Consider the following 22,110-nt stretch of genomic DNA (forward strand, 5'->3'; position numbering starts at 1 on the left):
TATTGTAATGTTACTGTTATGTTAATCTAAACAAATTTATTTGTGGTCTAAAACTTTACATACAAGAATTAAATATATAATAATTTGGAACTATTCATTGAACTATAATCATTATTCTCTAGTAAATTTTTATTTGGTCGAAACTCTAGTACGCTTGTTCCATGAAAAGTTGGTACCATAACTACGAGGCTTGGGGCTATTAACATTTGGTTTCTGAATATAATATTTCCATCCCATTTTATTACAGTGTGCAATAGCTTCTTCCTTTGTAGTAAATGCTACCTGAACATTAGACAAAGGGTCTCCACTATGAAACAAAATGTATCATTAATTAAAGTTTCTATAAGTAAAGTTTAATATATTATATTATACTTACGTGGAAGTCCATCCCATGAGAGGATTCTCCCAACGTTCACGTGTATCAAAGTCCAATTGCCAGTAATTTATGTTATTTGTTCCAGATTGCATAGCATTTTTTGCAGGACAATAAATACGTACTCTACGAGTCTTTATATGAGTTTCTGCAACTCCTGAACAACTACCAACATCTTCACACTCTGATACAACAATTAATGCTTCTTCCCTAGCTTTTCGAGCCAACAGTTCTTCTTCAGGTATCAAATCAGTTCTGAGTCTTTTTGATACTGTTATTTCACTTTTTGGTTTAGTATCTGTACCTGTATTTGCGAAAAATCTTCTTGTTAATCTGTAAACCAAATTAAAAAAGATTGATTTTGTTTTTTTCCAAGTTTTCCCAAGTAATTGTAAGATTATATTTAGGTGTAGATGTAATTATAAAATGTTATTACATATAATTCTTTTTAATTTTCTTATTTTCAACAAAAAAGGAAACAAAAGAGGGAACATCATGGAACACAACCAACCCATATCTTGTAGAATTACTGCCTGGAGATAATAACGATAATATACGAAGTGCCATTTTGAATAATACAGGTTAAGGTGATACACTCAATATTACTATAGTAGTTCGGCTAACTTCTTGTTGAGTATTGAGTTTTTACGCATGCATTAACATATGCAAAAAATAGTAGTATGCAATAAATATTTCTAATTTTACAAAAATACTTCGCACTACGATATTATAAAAATACTGTACTTCAATATCATTTAACATTAAAAGACAATAGTACTTTTGTGCATTGATAGATCATTTCTGATATCAATTTCACTTGACTCTATTGACCCCATTTCAGGAGATGCGCAATAGAAATGTACATATAGTTACGAATGACGAATTGAAATTACAAGTAGAAGCACCGACGACTAGAGGTACAGAATAGACGTGATATTCGACGCTTTTTTGTGTCCTACGTCCCACGTTTTCAAATTCGCTTTTTAAGAAAACTTATTTATTGATTGAATTTATGAAATTCACATTCTCTATGTCGCTGTTCCTTCCGCCTTTGATAGATGTCAGCACATGATTTGTCCATAGGACAAAGAACGCATTATTGTATGACAAGGACAGTTGTATATACTGTGTCTAATAAAGAGCGCGATACATTTGTGACATGAGTTGACATAGGAATGGTTCTTAACAGAAAGGGCGATACTATGCGACAAGGACAGACAATACGAATGGTGTACAGAGGAGTCGAAAACAACGAAGGGAATAGAAGAACGTGGTTCGCGAAAATCAAAAATTCAAAAAAAGCACTTGAACATAATAAATAGGATTAGAACCAACTATTTATGAATCGGATATTAAGAGCTTAATAACTTTTTAACTTTGAAATAAACTGTGTTTAAGTGTTATTTCTATTTCGTTTCTACTGGTCAAAAGTGTTTTAATAAAAACAATAACTATTCTATTCATTAAAAATGCCTATCGATCAAAAACGACTTAATGGTCCAGAAGTAACTGTGCCTTATCATATTTACTCTGATGTCGATGAAAAAAGTGACGAAGTAAAATACGATCTTAGTGAAAGAAGTGATAAACGGACCAACAATGAAATGCGAAAAATATGTAAGACTGTGAATTACATCATAATTTGATCGGTATCTACGATCTTTTCTATACTTTAATATGGAAAGGGTTATTTAAAAAGTCAAAATATTATTAAAAAGGAAATGTTACAAACACTTATAGATATTTTTAATGTTAAATTAAAACTAAACCTAACCATATAAATGCAAATTAAGTGAATGAATGTAAATAGTAAACAGTTAGAAAGAAAGTTTAATAAAATATTTGTTAACAAAATAGCTGTGGTATAGACTTAGAGCATGGTAAAACTCTAACTCATTATTTGTGCGGTTTAGGCTAAGGTTACGCTTAGATTTAGTGAACGAATCGTGAAATTACAAAATTTAATATACGGTTTGTCTTAGATTTAAATTAGGTTTAGATCTAGTTTTAATTTACAATTAAGAGCACTTATAATTGTTTGCGACACTTTTCTTGTGATATTTGCTTATTTAGATCTTAATATATTAAAGTTCGAAAAATTCGAAGATATTGACTAAACTGCTGGCTATTACTTTTTACATTACCGATAAATATATGCAAGTAGACAATATAAAAGTAATTGTTTATGTTTTTATTTTTACAGTTTTAAAAGCAGGTATAGTTAGTCAAGCCAAAGGTTCTGCATATATAGAATTGGGAAATACAAAAGTAGTTTGTTCGGTGTTTGATCCTAGGGAGGTATCAAACAAGAATGGCTACTACGCACAAGGAGAAATTTATTGTGAATTTAAATTTGCACCATTCTCTTGTCAAAAACGAAAAGTTCATCAGCAAAATGCAGAAGAAAAACAATATAGCTTAATTTTACAGAGGGCATTAGAACCAGCTGTGTGCTTGGTAAATATATGTATATATATTATCAGTCTTATTAGTAATTTAAGATAAAAAAACATAAGTAAGATATGTGTGTAAAACATTCTATTGATTATGCAATTATAAAATTTTATAAATTTATATTATTTTTTTAACATAGAATTATGCATGTAATAACTGTTACAAATTGATATAATTACTGATAGAAATGTCATTTATCTTGTTCTAATAGAATTAAGGCTAAAGTTTGCAATCTAATTTAAAATGGGTTCAGTTATGTACATAGTAACTTACTTTTTAAAAAATTATTTATCTTAAGTAAAATCAATATATATAAAACCAATTTATTTTTATTTATTTAATTTATTTTATGTTTTATATTTTCTCAGAATCTAGTTAATTTTTTCCATATATTATGATTCAGTATTCATAAAGAAAATATTATGATTACAGTATGTATCAAATATTTTCACTCATTCCTGGTATTAAAAACAGAAAATTGCATTTTTTAAAATAAAATATGAATATATTGTGCATATGATAAATTGAAATATAATACGGCTCTTTCAGCATGAATTTCCTAATTTTCAAGTAGATGTATATGTAATGGTCTTGGATAATGCTGGTTCTTCATTAGCAGCTGCAATTATGGCTGCTAGTACTGCTTTAGCTAATGCAGGTGTTCCTATGTTTGGTTTAGTTGCAGCTTCTACTATAGTAAGTAATATCATTCAAAAAATTACTACTAAGATTACAATTTTTTCATCAATTACTTTGTTTTATTGTCTGTGTTTTAACTATTAATTTTAACAAAAATACAGGGTATATATGATAATCATTACTTAATGGATCCTACGGACATAGAAGAAGCAATATGCAATACACAACCAGATAACCAAGGCGATTTTAATCATGGGATAATTACATTAGCTAGTCTTCCACAACATAATCAAATATCTGAAGTATTTTTAATTGGCAGTATTAACACAAATTCTGTTGTACAAGCAACAGAAATTTTAACAGCAGCTAATAAAGATATCTGTCCTGTACTTCAACAATGTTTAATAAAAACTATTATGAAACTACATAATTAAACAAAATAGTAAAATACTTAATTAAGAAACAATTTTGTGTTGTATTTAAATATATATTTCTATAATAAAAAAGTTGTATAATATATATACTTGAATATTTATATAATTCTTATCTGGCATTTAAATACCTAATCCAATATTACAATACATCAAAACGTCATCTAATTTTTACAGAGTTATGAACATATTTAAGGATATAGATAATCGTATAAATACCTTTCTTCGCTGTTATTTGCATATAATAAAATATTAGCCATCTCTATTTAATTGGAACTATACTTAGTGCATTAAATAAAATAAAATTTGTTTTACACCAATAATATATACATTATATAAATATATAAGTTAAAAATCAAACTGTATAGCAATAACTACCTCTCGATCAAGGCACCATGTTATCGAGAAGACACTTTACTTCCTAAGTGGTCGGTATTTACTCAGGTTATTCCATGAGGATAAATTTTGAAGATCCTGCTTTTAAATGTTATCTAATAAAGCTTTGATTGATAAATGTTTAACTTCTCCTTAAATAATTATTTTAACAAAAATATTCTTTAATTCGTTCATTTCATATCTTTAAATATATATTTCACTACATATTTTAGTCATTTTTTAAATCTTTTAACATCATAGAAATACATAGAAAAAGTTTATCTTATTAGTCTTTCACATAAAAACTAAAATAGCTTACCTCAGTTTTACCCATGTAACGCATAATATTAACGGTTTTAAAGAAAAATAAATTCACTGCTTTTTAAAACTCTTCAAAATGGGATAGATATTATCAAATGCTTCATAGATCTCCTGCCTAACTTTTGCTCCTATTCAAATGATAGTAAGAAAGTTAAAAGAAATATAGAAAATAGTTTGGAGAATGAATTATTAATATATACAAAATCTCCACCTAATAAATATACAATAATTACTAACCTGTTAAAACTACTTTTCCTGAAACAAATATCAGTAAAACAATTCTGGGTTTAACCATACGATATATTAATCCAGGGAAGAGTTCTGGTTCATATGAAGAGAATTGTCCATGCGTAAGTACTAATCCTTCTAATCTAATTGGAAATTTCACATCACAGCTGCCTACCATATTTTGTATTTTGAAATCAAGAAATTTTGCCTTTATCCAAAATAGATTAAATTAATAATAATTGATAAAAAATAAATGATATATCTTAGGATATTTACTAACAGGAAAACCAAGCTTTTGAATAATTCTGGCATACTTTCTTGCAGCCAATCGAGAATCTTCTTCACTTTTTGCTCCAGTGCAAACCATTTTTCCACTACTAAATATTAAAGCAGTAGTTCTTGGTTCCCTTATCCTCATAATAACTGCGGCAAATCTCTTTGGATTATATTCTGCATTTCTAGCATGAAGAGCTATTTTTTTTAAATCTAATTTGCAGTTTAAATTAACTGTAGAAACAATATTCCTGTAACATAAATAGAACATACTAAATATTTTTCATTGTAAATTAATGTTTTTACTAACTGAAGTTGTGGTAGTATTGCTGGATCTGCAGAAGCTGGTGTCATAGGTGTCATAGGACCAGGAGTAGACGGCGCTATAGACGGAGGAGCTATATGATTACTATTTTGTAGATGTGGAGACATCATATTTTGCTATAAAGAATATAATATTTTTTAAATTAGTATTACAGATAGCATTCAATAAATTTTCAATGATTATATTTTAATCATACCGGTGTTTGTGGTTGCATAAGACTTTGTGGTGTTGCAAATGTAGGTGCTGTTGCATAGGCATGCATAGTTTTTTGTGGCGTCCCAATCATAAGCATTCCACTTTGGATGTTTGGACTCATAGCATGCAATTGTTGTAATTGATATTGTTGTTGTGGTTGTTGTGGTTGCTGCGATTGTTGCTGTTGCTGTTGTTGTAACGCATTAGGCAAAATTTGCTGATCCTCCTCTGGCTGATGTAAAGGAGTACCAATGCTTGGTATGCTAAATCCGGGACTAGGCAACATCTGATCCATTTTTTTCTTTTATGTTGGAAAATACAACAATAGCAAATACGTAACTCCAAAAAATGTTGGAATAACTTATAGGTAGACAAATAATTGCTGAAGATTCGTAGACGTGCAGTATACTTCTATAATATCAATGATGCTCATATCTTAAAAAAAATCTTAAACCATTATATTCATAGGTTATGTTCTTCGATAAATAATACTTTGAATTTTTGTCATTATACTTGATGAAAAAATTAGTATATAAACTCCTTATACAGAAATAAATTCAAATTTTTATTGTATCCCTGTTCTTATTCTTATTTCTTACTCATTCTTGTTTGTTTACAACTACTTAATTTAAAGTTTACCATAGATTTGTAACTGTTAAGGTAGGTTTGAATTTTTCTCGCCACTAACAGAGATCAGTTTCTTTTTTCGAAATTAATTCGCAATGATTAGTAGGGAGGTGCTACGATCGCCCAATTACAACGCTTTTCCCTGCTTCGAATTATCCCTGCGTAATGGCGCGGGGAGCGTAAATGGCGCTAGCAACATAATGTAATCTTTTCATAAGAATGAAAATAAATTAAAGTTTTATGGAAACAAATTGTAAAACCGCAAGTCTGAAGGAAATTCATAAGTTAAGGGTTAGTATTAGTATATAACTACACATAATTATACGGTGCAAATGAATTAATAATGGAAAAAAGTAGGCAGAGTTAAACTGTTTAAATGTTGCGGGCTGTGTAAGGGCGGTTTAAGAAATGGGCGATTTAAATCTATTGACGTTAAGATATTCTGAGTTCACGGATAAGTTCTAATATACAATTTTATATAAAATATAGACAGAAAGTACATAGCTATGGTATCAAACCTTGACTTTGATGAAACCCTAACCTTGAGGATATATCGCAAAGACATTAGAATCGGTGAGGAGTTACCTGTTCAACAGTTTTGCCGAATTTATAAAATAACGATTAAAGGAAATAAATAAAGAAATAAATGGGCTTGTATAGATATTTTTTCCTGTTATTAGTAACAGGTTCTCGCTTAATTTTTTACATATCTTTATCTATAACATTTAAACAGACACGGTATTAGATTAGGTTTGGGATATTCGTTACTCTCCAGTCGCCTCAAAACGGCTGATTACCCCGATCAAGATAATTTCCAGCGAACTTAAATTCAATACTCATTTGTGTGGACCAGTCAGATGATAGCTAGAAGTCAATATAGCATCGAAGTAACCTGCCAAATACGATAAAAATTCTCGACTTTGTGTACGCTTAATCTTTGAACCACTGGATTTCGCATCTTAAAACTTATTTTTTTTAGGTCGAATCGTCACGTCGGTAAATACAGGATTGCAAAGAGAACGACTCAATAATGTTTCGTCCCCTAAACTAAAATTTAGCCTTTTAATCAAATCATACAAATTATAGATATTACATAAATGTGAGTTGCGTTGCGACGTTGTGCCACGTTACTATCTAACAGTAAGTACCTAGGTAGCCACCTTGTGATCATTCGTATTTATCATACATATAATACATACGTATATAAATGATTTATATTTGTATGTATATATGTAAAAGCATATGGTGTACCACGAATGAATAAAACTAAAGATTTTTACTAGAAATTATAAAATACACGTGTATCAGGTATAGATGATAACAAACATACTTATTTACTTGTACAGCACATGTATTGTTACTAGTTCTACTGAGACTAAACTAACACACATAGAAAAGTTCAGATATGTAATTACTATAAATCTTCTAATTTTCATAGATTAAAACGCAACTGTACTATAATTAATAAATTGAAAGCAAAGATAATAAAATACAAGGCAAAAGTTATTAAGAAGAAGTAATATGCCAGTGATGGAGTCTTCTAAATCATTATTAGGTAAAATTGCATGTTTTTATAATTTCTCAAAAATAAAAGGTTTTAATAAAATTTAAATTATCTTTAATATATATATTATTTTTCTATGAAGGAATAAAGAAGTTTTACAATTTTCTTTCAGATGCAATTTATACTTCTCAAAAGTATGGGAACGATGAGACTGGCAATGGTACTGACACTAATCCTTTTAAAACGATTTTAAGAGCAATGCGTTATGTAGGAAAGGAGCCATTTCCACCATTTTATCAAGATTCTAACGAGGATGGAAAAAAATATGTGATAGTATCGAAATCACAATTTAAAAAAGCACAAAAAATTTGGGCAAGGAATGAATATAAGAATGAAGACAAACAAAAGAAGTTATTAGAAGATGAAGAGAAAAGATTGAAGAACTTGGAAGAAGCTAAAACAATTATAATTCAAGAAGATACCACTTTGCCACCTGCAATTTGTATAAAAATTCGAGATAGTATCTATCATCGAGATCAACGAGTAAAACTTTTTGGATGGGTGCATAGGCTTAGACGTCAGGGTATAATATATATATTTGTAACCTAAATTTTAAATTATGTATTCACTTTGTACCTACTAACTTAACATTAATATCTCACACCTTTTTAGGGAGAGCACTTATGTTTATTACATTGAGAGATGGAACAGGCTTTCTACAATGTGTACTTAGCAATATTTTATGCCAAACGTACAATGCGTTGACCTTATCCACAGAAGCTTCCATTGAAATATTTGGAACTCTCAAGATCGTACCAGAAGGAAAAAATGTATGATACCAGATGTAATTTTGACAAGAGCTTCTCAAATTTCTATGTTTCTTATCCTTCCTAGGCTCCGAATGGACATGAATTACATGTTGATTATTGGAGATTAATAGGAACATCTCCTCCTGGTGGTGCAGATTCCATTTTAAACGAAGAAGCTCTTCCTGATGTGCAGTTAGATAATAGACATATTATGATTCGTGGTGAAAACGTAAGATAATTGTTGTAATAAGCCATTTATTAAAAGTATAACTATAGAAAAATAATAAATATAAATTTTCATTTGATTAAATAAATTTCAGTGAATTCATTTGTTTTAGACATCTCGCGTATTACTTGTGAGATCTGTGTTGATGCAGGCATTTAGGGATCACTTTAATGAAAAGGGTTACAGTGAAGTAACACCACCAACATTAGTGCAAACGCAGGTAGAAGGTGGATCAACATTATTCAAGCTAGATTACTTTGGGTAAGCATATCACTTATTCGAATTTATACCTGTTCATTAAAACAGTATTGTATTCTTAACCTAATTTAATTATCATTTGAGAATTTAACCTTTTGTTTTAGAGAAGAAGCATTTTTGACTCAAAGTTCACAGCTTTATTTAGAAACTTGCCTTCCAGCAATGGGTGATGTATATTGTATTGCGCAGTCTTATAGAGCAGAACAATCTCGGACTCGGAGACATCTTGCAGAGTAAATATGCAGAATTTGATGTTTTTTTTTTAATAATCTGAGCGTATTTTAAGTCAAATTCACATAAAACATTTAACTTCCAGATATACACATGTGGAGGCAGAATATGCATTTATTACATTCGAAGAATTATTGGATCGATTAGAAGATATGATATGTGATGTCGTTGATCGCGTCCTTAAATCAAAGTTTGGTTATTTAGTCAAAGAATTAAATCCTGATTTTAAAATACCACGAAAGCCATTCAAAAGAATGGATTACAAAGATGCAATTGAATATCTTCAAATTAACAATATAACCAAAGATGATGGAACATTTTATGAATTTGGCGAAGTACATTCAATAAAATTATTTGATTATTGTTTTGCTACAAAATTCTTATCCTTTGTTTTATTTATGTTAGCGGAAAAAAGGAGGAAAAGAAATAATAATCTTTTTCATCTATAGGACATTCCAGAAATGCCAGAGAGAAAAATGACCGATATAATAAATGAACCGATAATGTTGTGTAGATTTCCTGCAGAAATCAAATCATTTTATATGCAACGTTGCGCTGATGACAAACGTCTTACAGAATCGGTGGATGTGCTTTTACCGAATGTTGGTGAAATAGTTGGAGGTTCGATGCGTATTTGGGACTATGATGAATTGTTGGAAGGCTATTCTAGTGCAAACATAGACCCAAAACCATACTATTGGTATACCGATCAGGTAGGCACCATCGATTCTGTTTATGATGACATATTGTCTTATGTTAATTTCGCTAAATTTTTTTATGCACTTTTCTTTTAGCGAAAATATGGAACTTGTCCTCATGGTGGATTTGGATTAGGTCTTGAAAGATTTTTATGCTGGCTTTTGAATAGATATCATATACGCGAAGCATGTCTTTATCCACGTTTCTTGGAACGTTGTCGACCTTAGAATATAAGATATGAACATTATTATTTATATCTGATGAATGAATTTGCGTTATTAATTGATAAATTATTGCAAGCTTTCAAAAATTTAATTCCGACAGAATTATTGGAAAATGAGAAATCCCTGTATTCAAAAATAAATCAAGATTAAAGCAATTATCAATTTATGAATTTGTGATTTATGTTTGAACATATCTATGTATTAATATATATTCCGATCGGTGACCGTTACGGAATGAGGTGCGATGTATAAAATAGGAGAGACAATAGCGAAGGAAATGTTCCTATGTTTCTCTTAACCATCGTAACGATTACCTATCAGAATATATCGCGATCATTGGATTGACATGGTCGGTGACAACGCCGAAAATCAAATCAAAAATTGGCCAATTCAAGAAATTTTATTTTCAAGAGTGCCAAATGATTATATAAATAAACCACTATATAATTAATTAATTAATAATTATACTTAAAGTTAATATTTTTATGATATATTTTAATCCAAACAAATTGAAGATAATTTTTTTGATCCAGTTTTAAGACTTTCTATATCATATTGCAGTATATGTTTTTGCTGTATTTGATTATAAAGAATATTTTCAAGTGCAACTATGTCAACTTTGTGCTCATGTTCTATTTGTAGCATATTTTCCTGTAAGATGAAATAATGATTAAGTTAAATAATCTAAAAAATGTAATTACGCAGTATATTGATATATGTAGGTGCAACAAAATTTCTCTTACTTCTGAGAGTAAAGTTTGTTCCAAAATTTTTCTAAGTTTGAATTTTTCTTTTTCTAATATTGTCAAGAAACTTAACTTTTCGGTATTATTTCGAATTAAAGTTTTTAAAACAATTAATCCTTTATTACAATTCCATTTTGCATCTAAAAAATTTTACTATTAAAATTGTTTGTTAAATTTTTATCAAAATAATTTTATAAAATTCCAAATTTTTATAATTTACTTTCTATGTTTTTAGATAAACTCTTCATAATTTTCCGTACATCAATTTTTGTATCATAAATTAATCTTTGTAAAATAGTCTGATAAAGGTTAATCAAAGACACTTTACAACCAAATTTTTGTATCATTCTTTCTTTAATGTGTTCCTTCAGCCTCTTATTTTGAGTTTCCATATATTTTAAGTCCAATTTTATTCGTTTTAGATGTACTTCATTTTTCCTGCAATAAACCATAAATATATTCCGTTTTTAGAAACTATTATATTTTTCAGTATACTTGCGGGTTTCTTCTAAGTTGTATGTTTCATCTTGCAATTCTCCAACTCTGGCATATAAATTCGCTAATTCTTTTTTATTAAAAACTATACAATTTTGAATGCTTGCAGTGCATCCAGAGTCTAATATGTGCTGTAATTGATGAATTTTTAATATGACTGTTACATTAATTTCATTTAATTTTTTTTGCTTATCCAGCTATGAAAAATAAAACGCTTTAGTTCATAAGATATTTTGCAAATTATTATATATATAATATAATAATGATTAAAAATACCACAAAATTTTGCAGTTCTTCTTCATTGTATTTTAAAGTACTTTCAATAATTCTTAAATGTTTGATATCAGTATCTAATTCTTTCTGCAATAATTCTATTTCTCTTTGTTCTTCTCTGATTTGCAATTCATATGTATATCGTTTTTCTCTCATAGAAAATGCCATGTCATATAATTGTGTATCACAGCCCACTGGGCAGACATTTTCATCAAATGGAATGTACTCAGTTTCAGAATCTATTGTTTCATCTGTTTCTTCAGAACTAGTTTCTGATGATTGTGTAATCGAATCTAAAGAACCTACAAATTATAATTACGAAAATTAACTACGAAAATTATTAAAGTTAACTAATCTAAACAATTTAGCTCAACTAAAAATTATAAAGTTAAAAATTTTAGAAAGAAAATTTAATACCATTTTGTTTTTTTAATGCTGTATATTTTCTCTTGAATATTTTTTGAAGGAAATTTTGAAATTTATTATCAGCAATAGCTTTTGTAAAGTCAGTAGCAGTATCTTTAATTTTTATATGCAATTTTTTTATTTCTTCTTCTCGTGCAGCAATATTAATATTTGTAGCTTGAATCTATTAACATCATGTATTAATATAATGTTGTTAATAAATAATTGGTTAATATATAAATCATTATTATCTTTGTTATAGGGATAATAACCTTTAACATCATTGTAACACGTTCATTTGATTTATCAATAACTTTCTCTTCAAGTGCATGTTCCATTGTTTCAGATTCCCGCAGGATCATAAATTCTTCGTATAGAGTTAACAAATTCAGATTTATATATGTACTTTGATATACTACGTCTAATCGATATTCTTCTAGTTCATCCAAATCTTTTTCCAATTGTTTGTATTCGGCACTGATATATCGTAAAATACAATCTTGTTCATATATTTTTCGCCACATTCGAGAACGTTTCATTTCACGTTCCCAGATAGTTTGAATAGAGTCATTTATATTAAGATTTCGAATTAAATCTCCAGCTATGGATGAATGATCCTTTATTTTCATTTGTGAAGCAGAGATAAGAATATAGAGACTTTCTTGTCCTTTGTGAAAGATAGCTTTATCATCACAATATAATACTTCATATTCTAAATCAGAATGATCTATTAATTGATCTATAATTAATGATTGCCTTTGGCGTTTTACTTGTTGCACCTTCTCCGACATAGATACATATTTCTGAAGCTGTAACGGTATTATTATAAAAAGGGATTTTACATAAATTTAGTTACAAGTAATCATTAATTATATCTAACTAACTAAAAAAATATAACTAACTTCAAGATTATGTTCAGGAAATTCAATATCAAAATACAGTTTTGGTGGATGTGGTAAAGGTTTTATATTTTTTAATGGAATTTCTGTGTGAATTTTTTTAAGAACTTCTGTTAATTTAGTAACATTCTTCTGCATCTTTTCTTTTTTCAATGCAATCGTTTTCAATTTTGTATTAAAGTTCTCTCGCAAATGATGAAGCTATAAAAAATAATTATGTCAAAAACTATTGTAGCATTGAATTTTTTATCAATTTTACCTTATCTCTACAATCTATAAGTTGTTTATATTTTATGGCGGCAGTTTCTTTTTTCTTCATTAAACTAAAGTCGACATTCATTTTCAAATTGTATTCACCAATGGATTGTTTCGCTTTTTCAAGGAAAACTGCATCTTCAAAACGACTTTTAACTAAATTTGGCTTTTTTGCATGTAGTTTCTGCCACTATATATAACATATTTTTGAAAGATACACATTATTTTTATTGTGATCTTTTCTATAGTAAAGTACTTACTTCTTTCTGTCGTTCAATCAATCTAGCTTTCTTTTCCTTGTACTTTAACAACATTCGATTAATTTGTAATCCTAATCCAGATGATAAATCGCTAAAATCTTCAGCTAAGAGTCCTTCCAAATATTGTATTTCTTGTTCTTCTGATTTCTGTTTGTCTTCCTTAACCTGTTCTTGCATTATTCTATAATTTAATAACAAAATGCATATGAAAAGAGTAAAATATCTTTAAATAATTTACATGACTAAAAATTAGTTAATTAATAATAGTTCATACAAATATTATAAATAGTAAAGGACATACAAAGTTGTTTTTTCGCAGAATAAATTATTATCCAACTTTAGCTGCAATTCCATTTCTTGTAAAATAATTTAAAGTTAAGAAACATAATATAAATTTATATAATAAAAAAATAAAAATACCTGCCTACTTTCTGTTGCTCATCTTTGTCCTTCAGCAATTTCATACATTTTAAAATGTTGTCAGTATCTAGGTGTAATTCTCTCAAAGAATATACTGCTCTATTTTCATCTCTGTTTTTAAATTTTCATAAACAACCTTGTAATTTTAGTAAACATTATTTAATGAATATAATTAAAAAAACAATAATACTTACAATATACCATGCACTGCAAAAGGTAAGTAAGTAATAGATGTAACAAAATGGTCCATAAGCTTTTGTAATTCTAATTTCCTCTTTTCTACTTCAAATTGTAGCTTTCGTTCTGTTAAGGTTTTATGTGTATTCAGTTGCTGTTCTAAGTCTTCTACTATTCTAGGATCCAGCTCAAACTGTGATATTCGTTGTGAATGCAGGAGATGTTTATTCCTTAATAAACGAAAGAAATCTCAATAATAGACTTTAACAAGCATGATGATTATGATAATGACAATAATAATAAAAGTAACAATAATAGTAGTAATAACAAGAACAATAATAAATAAATTACATGAAAAACATTGAACCAAAGAATCAAGAAATATAAAATCCAGGCAATTCCAAATTAAACATATGTATAATTAATTATCGCATTACAAAAGAGAGGACATCAAAATAATAATAATAATATAAAACAAGATCATTTGTTGTTTTGGTCCTTTGCTTCTGTAATTAAGAAAACAGGACATATACCTTGTAATAATTTTAACATATTCTTCTGTTAAATCATGTATGATTTCAAGTACTTTTTTCTTTTTCTTCTCTGCAACTGAAAAAATTCTATCTTGTTCTATTTTAGTAATTACTTCTTCCAAATTTGGATAATCAGCATCTTCAATATCTTCGACACTTTCAGGCTAATTACAAATATTGCAATTATAAGTACTAGATTTAACTTAATTAAAAAATAACTTAATTAATTAGAAATTAACTTACTATAAAAAGAGAATACTCTAACTTTGGTACTTCATATTCCTCATATGGTGTATCATCATTGATTTTAAAAGAAAATATATTTCCATCTTGGCCACATGTTAACAATATCTCTTTATTATAACCGAATAAAATATTAGAGATGTGTCCATTATAATGATCATGTGTTTGTAAAATCCAACAGTCTGAAAAATCTAATGGATCTTTGTCCTTTATCTTAACGACGTAAAGCTGTCCATATTGTGTTCCCAAATATAAATATTTCTTATTTTCCCTAAAAACATCCGTAATTTTTTAATTTTATATATTTTATTTTTTTTTTAATATTTATAAATGTCCCTACTGAAAAAGGAAATTATGCATTTCTGTGTCTATTGCATGTTCGATTATTCTACTCCTAATGGGTTTATTATGTTTTAGTTTTACAGATAATGGACGTGGATATTCGTAAACATATCCTGCATCAAACCCAGCCATAAATAACCATATGTTTCCATCAATGCCATATTGTGCTATTAAAACTTTATTTGGAGTTTCTGGAATATAAATTTCTGGGAGAATCATTTCTTTTTCATCAAGCTCCGCTGAAAAAATAAATAAATACAAAGAAGCAATATACAATTTAAATTAAGTTACTAAAGCGTAATTTAAAATAAATAATTACTAAGAAATGTATCTTCATCAATTATTATGTGAGGATTTTCAGCAATTAATCGTTCCATTTCTTTTCTCCTTTCTTTGAGTCTTTCTTCTTTCTCTGCTTCATATTTTTCTTTTATAGTTTGTCTTTCTATCGCAGACTTCACTGATTCAAATTTAAATGATGCAGGTCTACATTTAACTAATTCATAAGAAGTTGTTGTGTATGACTGAGGTATCGTAGGCAATTTTACTTCCATACAATCTCCTCGTAAGCATCCAATTAATAGAGTTGCTTCCTATTTGTATGATTAATTATAATTATTGTTTTTTTATTACATTTTTTTTGTATTCAATAATTGTATTTACTTCTTGAGGATTCCATGTCATGCAAGTAGCAGCTGATGGAAGTTTCACATAGCCAATAGGTGCAATTGCAGGATAATTATTGGTAGTATGAATATTAAATAGAAAAATAGTGGCATCATCACTACCCGTTACTAATAAGCTAAAAATAAGTCATATATAACAATTAAAGTACAATCATTTTGTTCATATAATACGTACCTACAAGATATATTTAAAGACATTACAGTAATTGGCATTGAATGTGGTTTTAAAACTTGAATTAGTTTTGTATTATCCATTTTTACATTTCCGGTATTTGTTGTTTGTATTGTTACTGTAATCATCCTAATAATACCATTTTCAAAAGCACATACGAGTGTTGAACCTGTTTTTTCAATCTAAACATTTCTATGAAATAGTATTTGTATAAAACGCTTAAAAATAAAATGAAATAATTTACCTTACATGGAAGCCAAATTACTTGACTACTAGTGTCATAAAATTTATAAATCAAATTTAATTCTTTTTCTATGTAGTTATAAATATGCAAATTTCCATTTTTATCAAGCGTTGCTACAAAGGGTCCCCAATCTGCTGTATCCATATCGACAATAGGACCAGCATGACATGTAAAAAGTTTTTGTTGAACATGTTCTTTTTTACTAGTACAAAGGTCAAGTAGCCACAGTCCCCCATTTCCATCCTATTAAATATTTGTTTGAATATTGAAATGTTGGAATGTTTCCTAAATACAATGTGCTTATTTACCTGAGCATACCACATGGTTTTTTCAGGGTTATCTGGTTCCTGCTTTTGGATACTCATAAGCATTGCATTTTCTATTCCCTCTGCAATTTGAAATTCGTAAATTGGTTGAATTTCAAGAAATTGTTCATTATCAGAAAGATCAGCATGGTCTATAGTCTCATAGAACCAAAATCGTATCCATCCATCAGATCCTACACTATCGCAGATCATAATATAATTTATTGTATATACGTTTTTTTAAATTTTTAATCATATAAGATTTTTTTTATTACCAATTGATATAATTTCTCCACTAAGCAACTCAAATTGTGAGATATAACCAACATGTGCTGGCTCTTTATTTTTTCTACGTGCTTCCAATTTGATTAAACTTTCATCCCATAAGAGTATGTTACCCCACTCACAACCAGAGACTATCTAAAAAATTTATTCAAAGTTATACATTTAAAACAGCTATAAATTTTATTATTTAATAGATTTAATGTTTTCTTACAGTCTCATTTGGCATGGGATGAATTGCTATAATATCAGAGATTTCAGTATTCCCAAATTTACCAATTTCACCTTTAAGTTTTAATCCAGTAAAAGTTTTAGACATTTTCCAAAATTTAATATGTCCTATTCCACTAGACGTTAACTGGCCAGGAATATATTTAGAGAAAGTGACATTATATACATCTTGAACATAAGATTTACATTGCAAAATAATGTTTGATTCTTTCCAATTCCAAAGTGATATATAATAATCAGGTTCACCACCTTGCGATGCCAATAATAATCCATCTGGACTATAATTTATCAAAATGTAATTTTATACCTTTTGTAATGAAATAATAATTGTGTAGGTTCACGATTACCTGTATGATAAATGAAAATAACGTTTAGTTGTTCCACCTTTTAAAACAATTATAGTTTTCATAAGTGGCCAGCTAAAAATATTTATTAGAGGGTTTTCTCCATTTGCCCCAACAGCAATGTGTTCAAAAATAGGATTTTTCTAAGAATAAAATATAATAGAATTTTTTAAATTTAAATCTTTTTTAGTATTAAAAAAAAAAGATACAAATATTTACCGATATGTGCCCAATACCAGTACCAACAGAACCTATTTTAAACCACATTTTATTTTCTTTTACATTGAAAAACTGAATTAAATTGCCAGCAGCAAAAGCAATAGTATTTGTATCGACTACACAAAGATTGAAATACTTTCGACAGTTATATCCATAAGAATGACTAACACATATTTAAATATATAATATGTAAGAAGAAAGATGTAGTGAAAGAAAAATGATTATTTTTTATTAAGGATACAAAAATTCTAAAATATTTTCAGGTATAGTTCCATCATCAGGTTTTCGAGCTATAAGTGAATATTCCTCTTTTTCTTCCTCTTGATTTATGTTTTCTTCTTTTTGCTCAACGCTTTCATACTGGGTTTCCCAATTTAATTCTATGTTTTGTCCTAGATCTTCACCACTTACGGATTCAAATTTGCCACCATCGGCCATTTTGTTATTTGAAGCAGAAAGAGCTAATATAGAACAAATATGTATTTTCTCAATAATTTCAATTATACTTTATTTTAATTGAAATTTTGTTATATACTGTTATAAGTAATTATTGAACTGTCTAGATTTTCTTATCAGATTTCTAGACACGAGTGCGGTTTAATTCATAATTTGATGGTTTAGGGGCGTCAACAAATGTCACTCGATCCCGTGTATTCTTGTTAATCGATTGTCAAGTGCAGCAATTGTAGCATTGGTTAGCTTATAAAGACAGATCAATCATGGTAAGTAATTATTAAGTGTATTAAGTGTTGGTAAATGTATTTGTTTTCATTACTTGAATAGTGTAAAATATAATCTCTTCTTTTCTTGTAATAATAAAGCTTATAAATTGTAAATGCTTATATATTTACAAAATTATTTATCAATTCAAACAGAATAAACTCTAAAACAATAATGTACAGTAAATGTAATGTAATTACATGTAATGTAATCTAAAACAACATGTACAATAATGTCAAATAATGTACAGATCCGTTTCATCCTCATTCAAAACAGAGCTGGAAAAACGAGATTGGCAAAATGGTATATGAATTTTGATGACGATGAGAAGCAGAAGCTAATAGAAGAAGTTCATGCAGTGGTGACTGTACGAGATGCTAAACATACTAACTTTGTTGAGGTAAATTTTATATATCATGTATCATTATAATATGTATTAAATATTGAATTTTTCATATTTTAGTTTCGTAACTTCAAAATTGTATATAGAAGATATGCCGGTTTATATTTTTGCATTTGCGTTGATGTCAATGATAATAATCTATGTTACCTAGAAGCAATACATAATTTTGTTGAAGTACTAAATGAATATTTCCATAATGTATGTGAGTTGGACCTTGTGTTTAATTTTTATAAGGTAATTTTTTATGTATGTGTATATCTAAATTTATATTACAATGTAATTTTATTCTAATGTGAAACTTGTTATAGGTCTATACAGTTGTAGATGAAATGTTCTTAGCTGGTGAAATAAGGGAAACTAGTCAAACAAAGGTATTGAAACAACTCCTGATGTTAAATTCATTGGAATAAACTTATTTAACATTATTTAATTCTATTAATTGAATATATTATATAAATGTAAAAAGTAAAATACATCGAGGACAACAAATCCTGTTAGTTGATTTATTAATTTTCATTGCTTTTTTTACATGATAAATTTAGGATACTATTATGTAAAAATATAAAAATGCTAGAATAAATGTTAGTGAGAAACATTTTAAGAATTTATATTGATTGTTAAAATTTCATACAAGCAATGTATTTACTAATCAATTTTATTATATGATGCATTTTATTAAATGATATACATACTCTATCTTATGTAAATTTTAAATGAACTTGAAAATAAATATGTTTGAAAGTTATAATAAAAACATTTTATATGTTGCTACATATAAACATAACATATACTATTACTTATTCTGTACAAATTAAAAGATGCATATAAATATTATAATTTTATCAATAAACAAAAATATAACTTTCGCATATAAACTGAGATTTTTTACTGCAAAGTTAATATATACAATTGATTTTTAAAAGCTCTGCTTGAGACTATATTAAATGTATTCACAAAATGTAAGTACTTGAAGCATTACATGTAATTAATTTTCATATTATAATTTTTATATATACTAATTCTACGTGTTAACAAATTATATGAAAAGTATGATATTTTAAATAAATATTTGACAATTGTTTGAAAGAATTAAAAATATTGAAATTACTATAAGTTAATTATATATCGTAATATGCATTAATTCAATTCATATTTTAAATGTACACTTTTTTTATCAACGATATTTTATTTTTAAATAGCTATTAAATTTTAATATCTTCATTATCATAGTTTTGAAAATAGTTGTTCGGTTTATACATCAATATTCGTTTCAATATAATCGATATTCGATATGCGATTAATCGATGACTTAGATTATCGACTTACGTAATAGAAGTGAACTTCATTGATGTGGATAAGTGAGCTTCACGGAGATAAAATATCAATTATATGTATATACGTATATTTAATAATTGTAGTTAATGTTGTTTCTAAAATACATATAATTGCTATTTTATTATATTATTAACTAATAAAAATGAATAGTGTTTGGTTTGGGTCAAAATAACTATCGTTTAGTGAATCTGCGTATAAAACTGGTCGTATAGTACAGTTTATCAATATTTATAAGTTAAAAACGGTAGTAGCATAAAATTCATGAAGTGTATATTCCTGCTCATATGACAAAGAACAATTAAAAACTTAATAAGAAAAATAATGATACACAGAAGCTTTTTACTACAATGGATTTTAGTGGTGATATTCACAATCACTATCATTTATTTAAAAATGAAACTAAATTTCCTGGAGGATCACTACAAACTATTGCGTAGGCGTTATAATAGACAATTAATTTTATTAATTCGTAACAGCAAAAGTTTCATCCTTTTAATATTTCGTTCTGTTAAAGGTGATGGAATAACATAGGTATCCTATCGTACTTCCAGACAATGCCATCACGCAAGAACAAAACAATATTCAAAGTGGGATTGAAGCTAGTGAGCATTCTTACAAATCAACTTTTGACGATCTCATCATTATCTACAACAGGGTACCAAAGACAGCATCAACCAGCTTTGTAGGTTTGGTCTACGATCTGTGCAAACACAACAAATACCATGTTTTACATATTAATGTCTCTAATAACATGCATACGCTTACACTTCCTAATCAGGTAATATTATATCATCCTTGATTTGTTATTATTTATTAATTCATTTGTAATATACATTAAAAAATTATAGATTCAATTTGCAAATAATATAACTGTTTGGAATACAAAAAAGCCAGCATTTTATCATGGTCATGTTGCATTCTTGAATTTTGAAAAGTAAGTATACAGAAATACTCATTATGAAAAACATTTGTTTTATTTTTAAAAATTATGTTTATGCTTTAGATTTGGTGTAAGACAATCGCCTTTATACATAAATATCTTGCGTAAACCTTTAGATAGATTTGTTTCCTATTACTACTTTTTAAGATATGGAGATAATTTTAGGCCACATTTAATCAGAAAAAAGCATGGAGACACCAAGGTTTGTATTCATAATAATAATAATAATAATAATAATAATAATAATAATAATAATTTATATTTATTATTATTATATTAATCATGCTAAATCACATATATTTTTGTAGACTTTTGACGAGTGTATTGAGGCAGGACAACCAGATTGTGATCCTGACAATATGTGGTTACAAATACCATTTCTGTGTGGTCATGATCCTGCTTGTTGGTAAGATTTAATGAATTATTACAGTTATCATAATTTATAATGAACAAATATTATTTAATAGGGAAATTGGAAATAGTTGGGCATTAGAAGAAGCAAAAAGAAATTTACAAAAACATTATCTCCTTGTAGGAGTGACAGAAGAATTAACAGAATTTGTAGAAATTTTGCAAATTGTACTTCCACGTTTCTTTAGAGGAGCCTATAATTCTTTTTTGCATAGTAAGAGATGATATAATCAAAATTTTATTAAGAAATAAGATTTTTTAAATTACTAATGAATTATTAAATTGCAGATAATAAATCACATTTGCGGCAAACTACTCAAAAAATCAATCCACGACCTGAAACAATAGACAAAATACAAAAATCTGTTGTTTGGAAGATGGAAAATGAACTGTATAACTTTGCTTTAATGCATTTCCATGCTGTAAAGAAACGACTTATAAATGCTTCTCCTCAAGATGTAAATCAACGATTTATGTATGAAAAGATACGTCCAAAATAAATTTACTTTTTTAAGCAGAGATACTTTTTGGAATTGTTATAAAATTAGAACGAACTTCAAATTTATAATATTAAATAT

The 22,110-nt window shown here is 27.8% G+C and overlaps 8 protein-coding genes across 20 annotated transcripts; 4 read left to right on the plus strand and 4 right to left on the minus strand.

Moving 5' to 3' along the window:
- Positions 1–16: 16 nt before the first annotated feature.
- On the minus strand, positions 17–1,317 carry LOC126926006 (NADH dehydrogenase [ubiquinone] iron-sulfur protein 4, mitochondrial). Of its 3 annotated transcripts, none has more exons than XM_050742062.1 (3): positions 810–1,317; positions 377–706; positions 17–307 (listed from the first exon to the last, which is right to left on the minus strand). In XM_050742062.1, exons 1-3 carry the CDS (start codon positions 938–940, stop codon positions 130–132), a joined length of 639 nt encoding a protein of 212 aa, XP_050598019.1. In that variant the 5' UTR covers positions 941–1,317; the 3' UTR covers positions 17–129. The 3 variants fall into 3 exon arrangements, with proteins under 3 accessions (XP_050598019.1, XP_050598021.1, XP_050598020.1); XM_050742064.1 differs by having other exon boundaries at positions 377–677; positions 885–1,299; XM_050742063.1 differs by having other exon boundaries at positions 885–1,288.
- Positions 1,318–1,502: 185 nt separating this feature from the next.
- Positions 1,503–3,985, plus strand: LOC126926003 (exosome complex component MTR3-like). Its single transcript, XM_050742055.1, has 4 exons — positions 1,503–1,990; positions 2,577–2,830; positions 3,377–3,523; positions 3,628–3,985. Exons 1-4 carry the CDS (start codon positions 1,843–1,845, stop codon positions 3,898–3,900), a joined length of 822 nt encoding a protein of 273 aa, XP_050598012.1. The 5' UTR covers positions 1,503–1,842; the 3' UTR covers positions 3,901–3,985.
- Positions 3,986–4,158: 173 nt separating this feature from the next.
- LOC126926001 (TATA-box-binding protein) lies at positions 4,159–6,345 on the minus strand. Of its 2 annotated transcripts, none has more exons than XM_050742053.1 (6): positions 5,616–6,345; positions 5,405–5,535; positions 5,102–5,345; positions 4,831–5,029; positions 4,592–4,721; positions 4,159–4,374 (listed from the first exon to the last, which is right to left on the minus strand). In XM_050742053.1, exons 1-5 carry the CDS (start codon positions 5,907–5,909, stop codon positions 4,645–4,647), a joined length of 945 nt encoding a protein of 314 aa, XP_050598010.1. In that variant the 5' UTR covers positions 5,910–6,345; the 3' UTR covers positions 4,159–4,374; positions 4,592–4,644. The 2 variants fall into 2 exon arrangements, with proteins under 2 accessions (XP_050598010.1, XP_050598009.1); XM_050742052.1 differs by having other exon boundaries at positions 4,159–4,371; positions 5,616–6,344.
- Positions 6,346–6,419: 74 nt separating this feature from the next.
- LOC126925991 (asparagine--tRNA ligase, cytoplasmic) lies at positions 6,420–10,358 on the plus strand. Of its 4 annotated transcripts, none has more exons than XM_050742020.1 (11): positions 6,420–6,532; positions 7,221–7,381; positions 7,680–7,796; positions 7,918–8,328; positions 8,418–8,575; positions 8,640–8,783; positions 8,893–9,041; positions 9,143–9,271; positions 9,355–9,604; positions 9,719–9,982; positions 10,064–10,358. In XM_050742020.1, exons 3-11 carry the CDS (start codon positions 7,763–7,765, stop codon positions 10,193–10,195), a joined length of 1,671 nt encoding a protein of 556 aa, XP_050597977.1. In that variant the 5' UTR covers positions 6,420–6,532; positions 7,221–7,381; positions 7,680–7,762; the 3' UTR covers positions 10,196–10,358. The 4 variants fall into 4 exon arrangements, with proteins under 4 accessions (XP_050597977.1, XP_050597978.1, XP_050597976.1 ...); XM_050742021.1 differs by lacking the exon at positions 6,420–6,532 and adding an exon at positions 6,797–6,814; XM_050742019.1 differs by lacking the exon at positions 6,420–6,532 and adding an exon at positions 6,985–7,128.
- Positions 10,359–10,573: 215 nt separating this feature from the next.
- On the minus strand, positions 10,574–11,330 carry LOC126926010 (uncharacterized). Its single transcript, XM_050742072.1, has 3 exons — positions 11,159–11,330; positions 10,936–11,078; positions 10,574–10,843 (listed from the first exon to the last, which is right to left on the minus strand). The coding sequence occupies exons 1-3, from the start codon at positions 11,328–11,330 to the stop codon at positions 10,688–10,690; spliced, it is 471 nt and encodes a 156-aa protein (XP_050598029.1). The 3' UTR covers positions 10,574–10,687.
- LOC126925979 (cilia- and flagella-associated protein 44) lies at positions 11,204–18,161 on the minus strand. Of its 3 annotated transcripts, XM_050741992.1 has the most exons (24): positions 17,965–18,161; positions 17,724–17,886; positions 17,508–17,647; positions 17,144–17,438; positions 16,923–17,067; positions 16,651–16,841; positions 16,343–16,585; positions 16,102–16,280; positions 15,904–16,042; positions 15,560–15,833; positions 15,239–15,479; positions 14,899–15,169; positions 14,656–14,819; positions 14,140–14,352; positions 13,950–14,056; positions 13,827–13,881; positions 13,526–13,706; positions 13,270–13,455; positions 13,014–13,211; positions 12,384–12,920; positions 12,124–12,295; positions 11,710–12,008; positions 11,438–11,630; positions 11,204–11,376 (listed from the first exon to the last, which is right to left on the minus strand). In XM_050741992.1, the coding sequence occupies exons 1-24, from the start codon at positions 18,159–18,161 to the stop codon at positions 11,357–11,359; spliced, it is 4,803 nt and encodes a 1,600-aa protein (XP_050597949.1). In that variant the 3' UTR covers positions 11,204–11,356. The 3 variants fall into 3 exon arrangements, with proteins under 3 accessions (XP_050597949.1, XP_050597948.1, XP_050597950.1); XM_050741991.1 differs by having other exon boundaries at positions 11,285–11,630; XM_050741993.1 differs by lacking the exon at positions 13,827–13,881 and having other exon boundaries at positions 11,285–11,630; positions 13,946–14,056.
- On the plus strand, positions 18,130–19,335 carry LOC126926012 (AP-2 complex subunit sigma). Of its 2 annotated transcripts, none has more exons than XM_050742077.1 (5): positions 18,130–18,266; positions 18,345–18,445; positions 18,694–18,843; positions 18,907–19,080; positions 19,155–19,335. In XM_050742077.1, the coding sequence occupies exons 2-5, from the start codon at positions 18,443–18,445 to the stop codon at positions 19,254–19,256; spliced, it is 429 nt and encodes a 142-aa protein (XP_050598034.1). In that variant the 5' UTR covers positions 18,130–18,266; positions 18,345–18,442; the 3' UTR covers positions 19,257–19,335. The 2 variants fall into 2 exon arrangements, with proteins under 2 accessions (XP_050598034.1, XP_050598035.1); XM_050742078.1 differs by having other exon boundaries at positions 18,720–18,843.
- An 821-nt stretch (positions 19,336–20,156) lies between these two features.
- On the plus strand, positions 20,157–22,051 carry LOC126925999 (heparin sulfate O-sulfotransferase). 4 transcript variants are annotated; one of them, XM_050742047.1, is made up of 8 exons: positions 20,219–20,237; positions 20,332–20,614; positions 20,733–20,959; positions 21,030–21,115; positions 21,185–21,323; positions 21,430–21,527; positions 21,589–21,746; positions 21,821–22,051. In XM_050742047.1, the coding sequence occupies exons 2-8, from the start codon at positions 20,503–20,505 to the stop codon at positions 22,030–22,032; spliced, it is 1,032 nt and encodes a 343-aa protein (XP_050598004.1). In that variant the 5' UTR covers positions 20,219–20,237; positions 20,332–20,502; the 3' UTR covers positions 22,033–22,051. The 4 variants fall into 4 exon arrangements, with proteins under 4 accessions (XP_050598007.1, XP_050598006.1, XP_050598004.1 ...); XM_050742050.1 differs by lacking the exons at positions 20,219–20,237; positions 20,332–20,614 and adding an exon at positions 20,157–20,204; XM_050742049.1 differs by lacking the exon at positions 20,332–20,614 and having other exon boundaries at positions 20,180–20,237.
- The last annotated feature ends 59 nt before the right edge of the window (positions 22,052–22,110 follow it).

Source organism: Bombus affinis, chromosome 17 (genome assembly GCF_024516045.1).
Source record: "Bombus affinis isolate iyBomAffi1 chromosome 17, iyBomAffi1.2, whole genome shotgun sequence".
Taxonomy (NCBI): Eukaryota; Metazoa; Arthropoda; class Insecta; order Hymenoptera; family Apidae; genus Bombus; species Bombus affinis.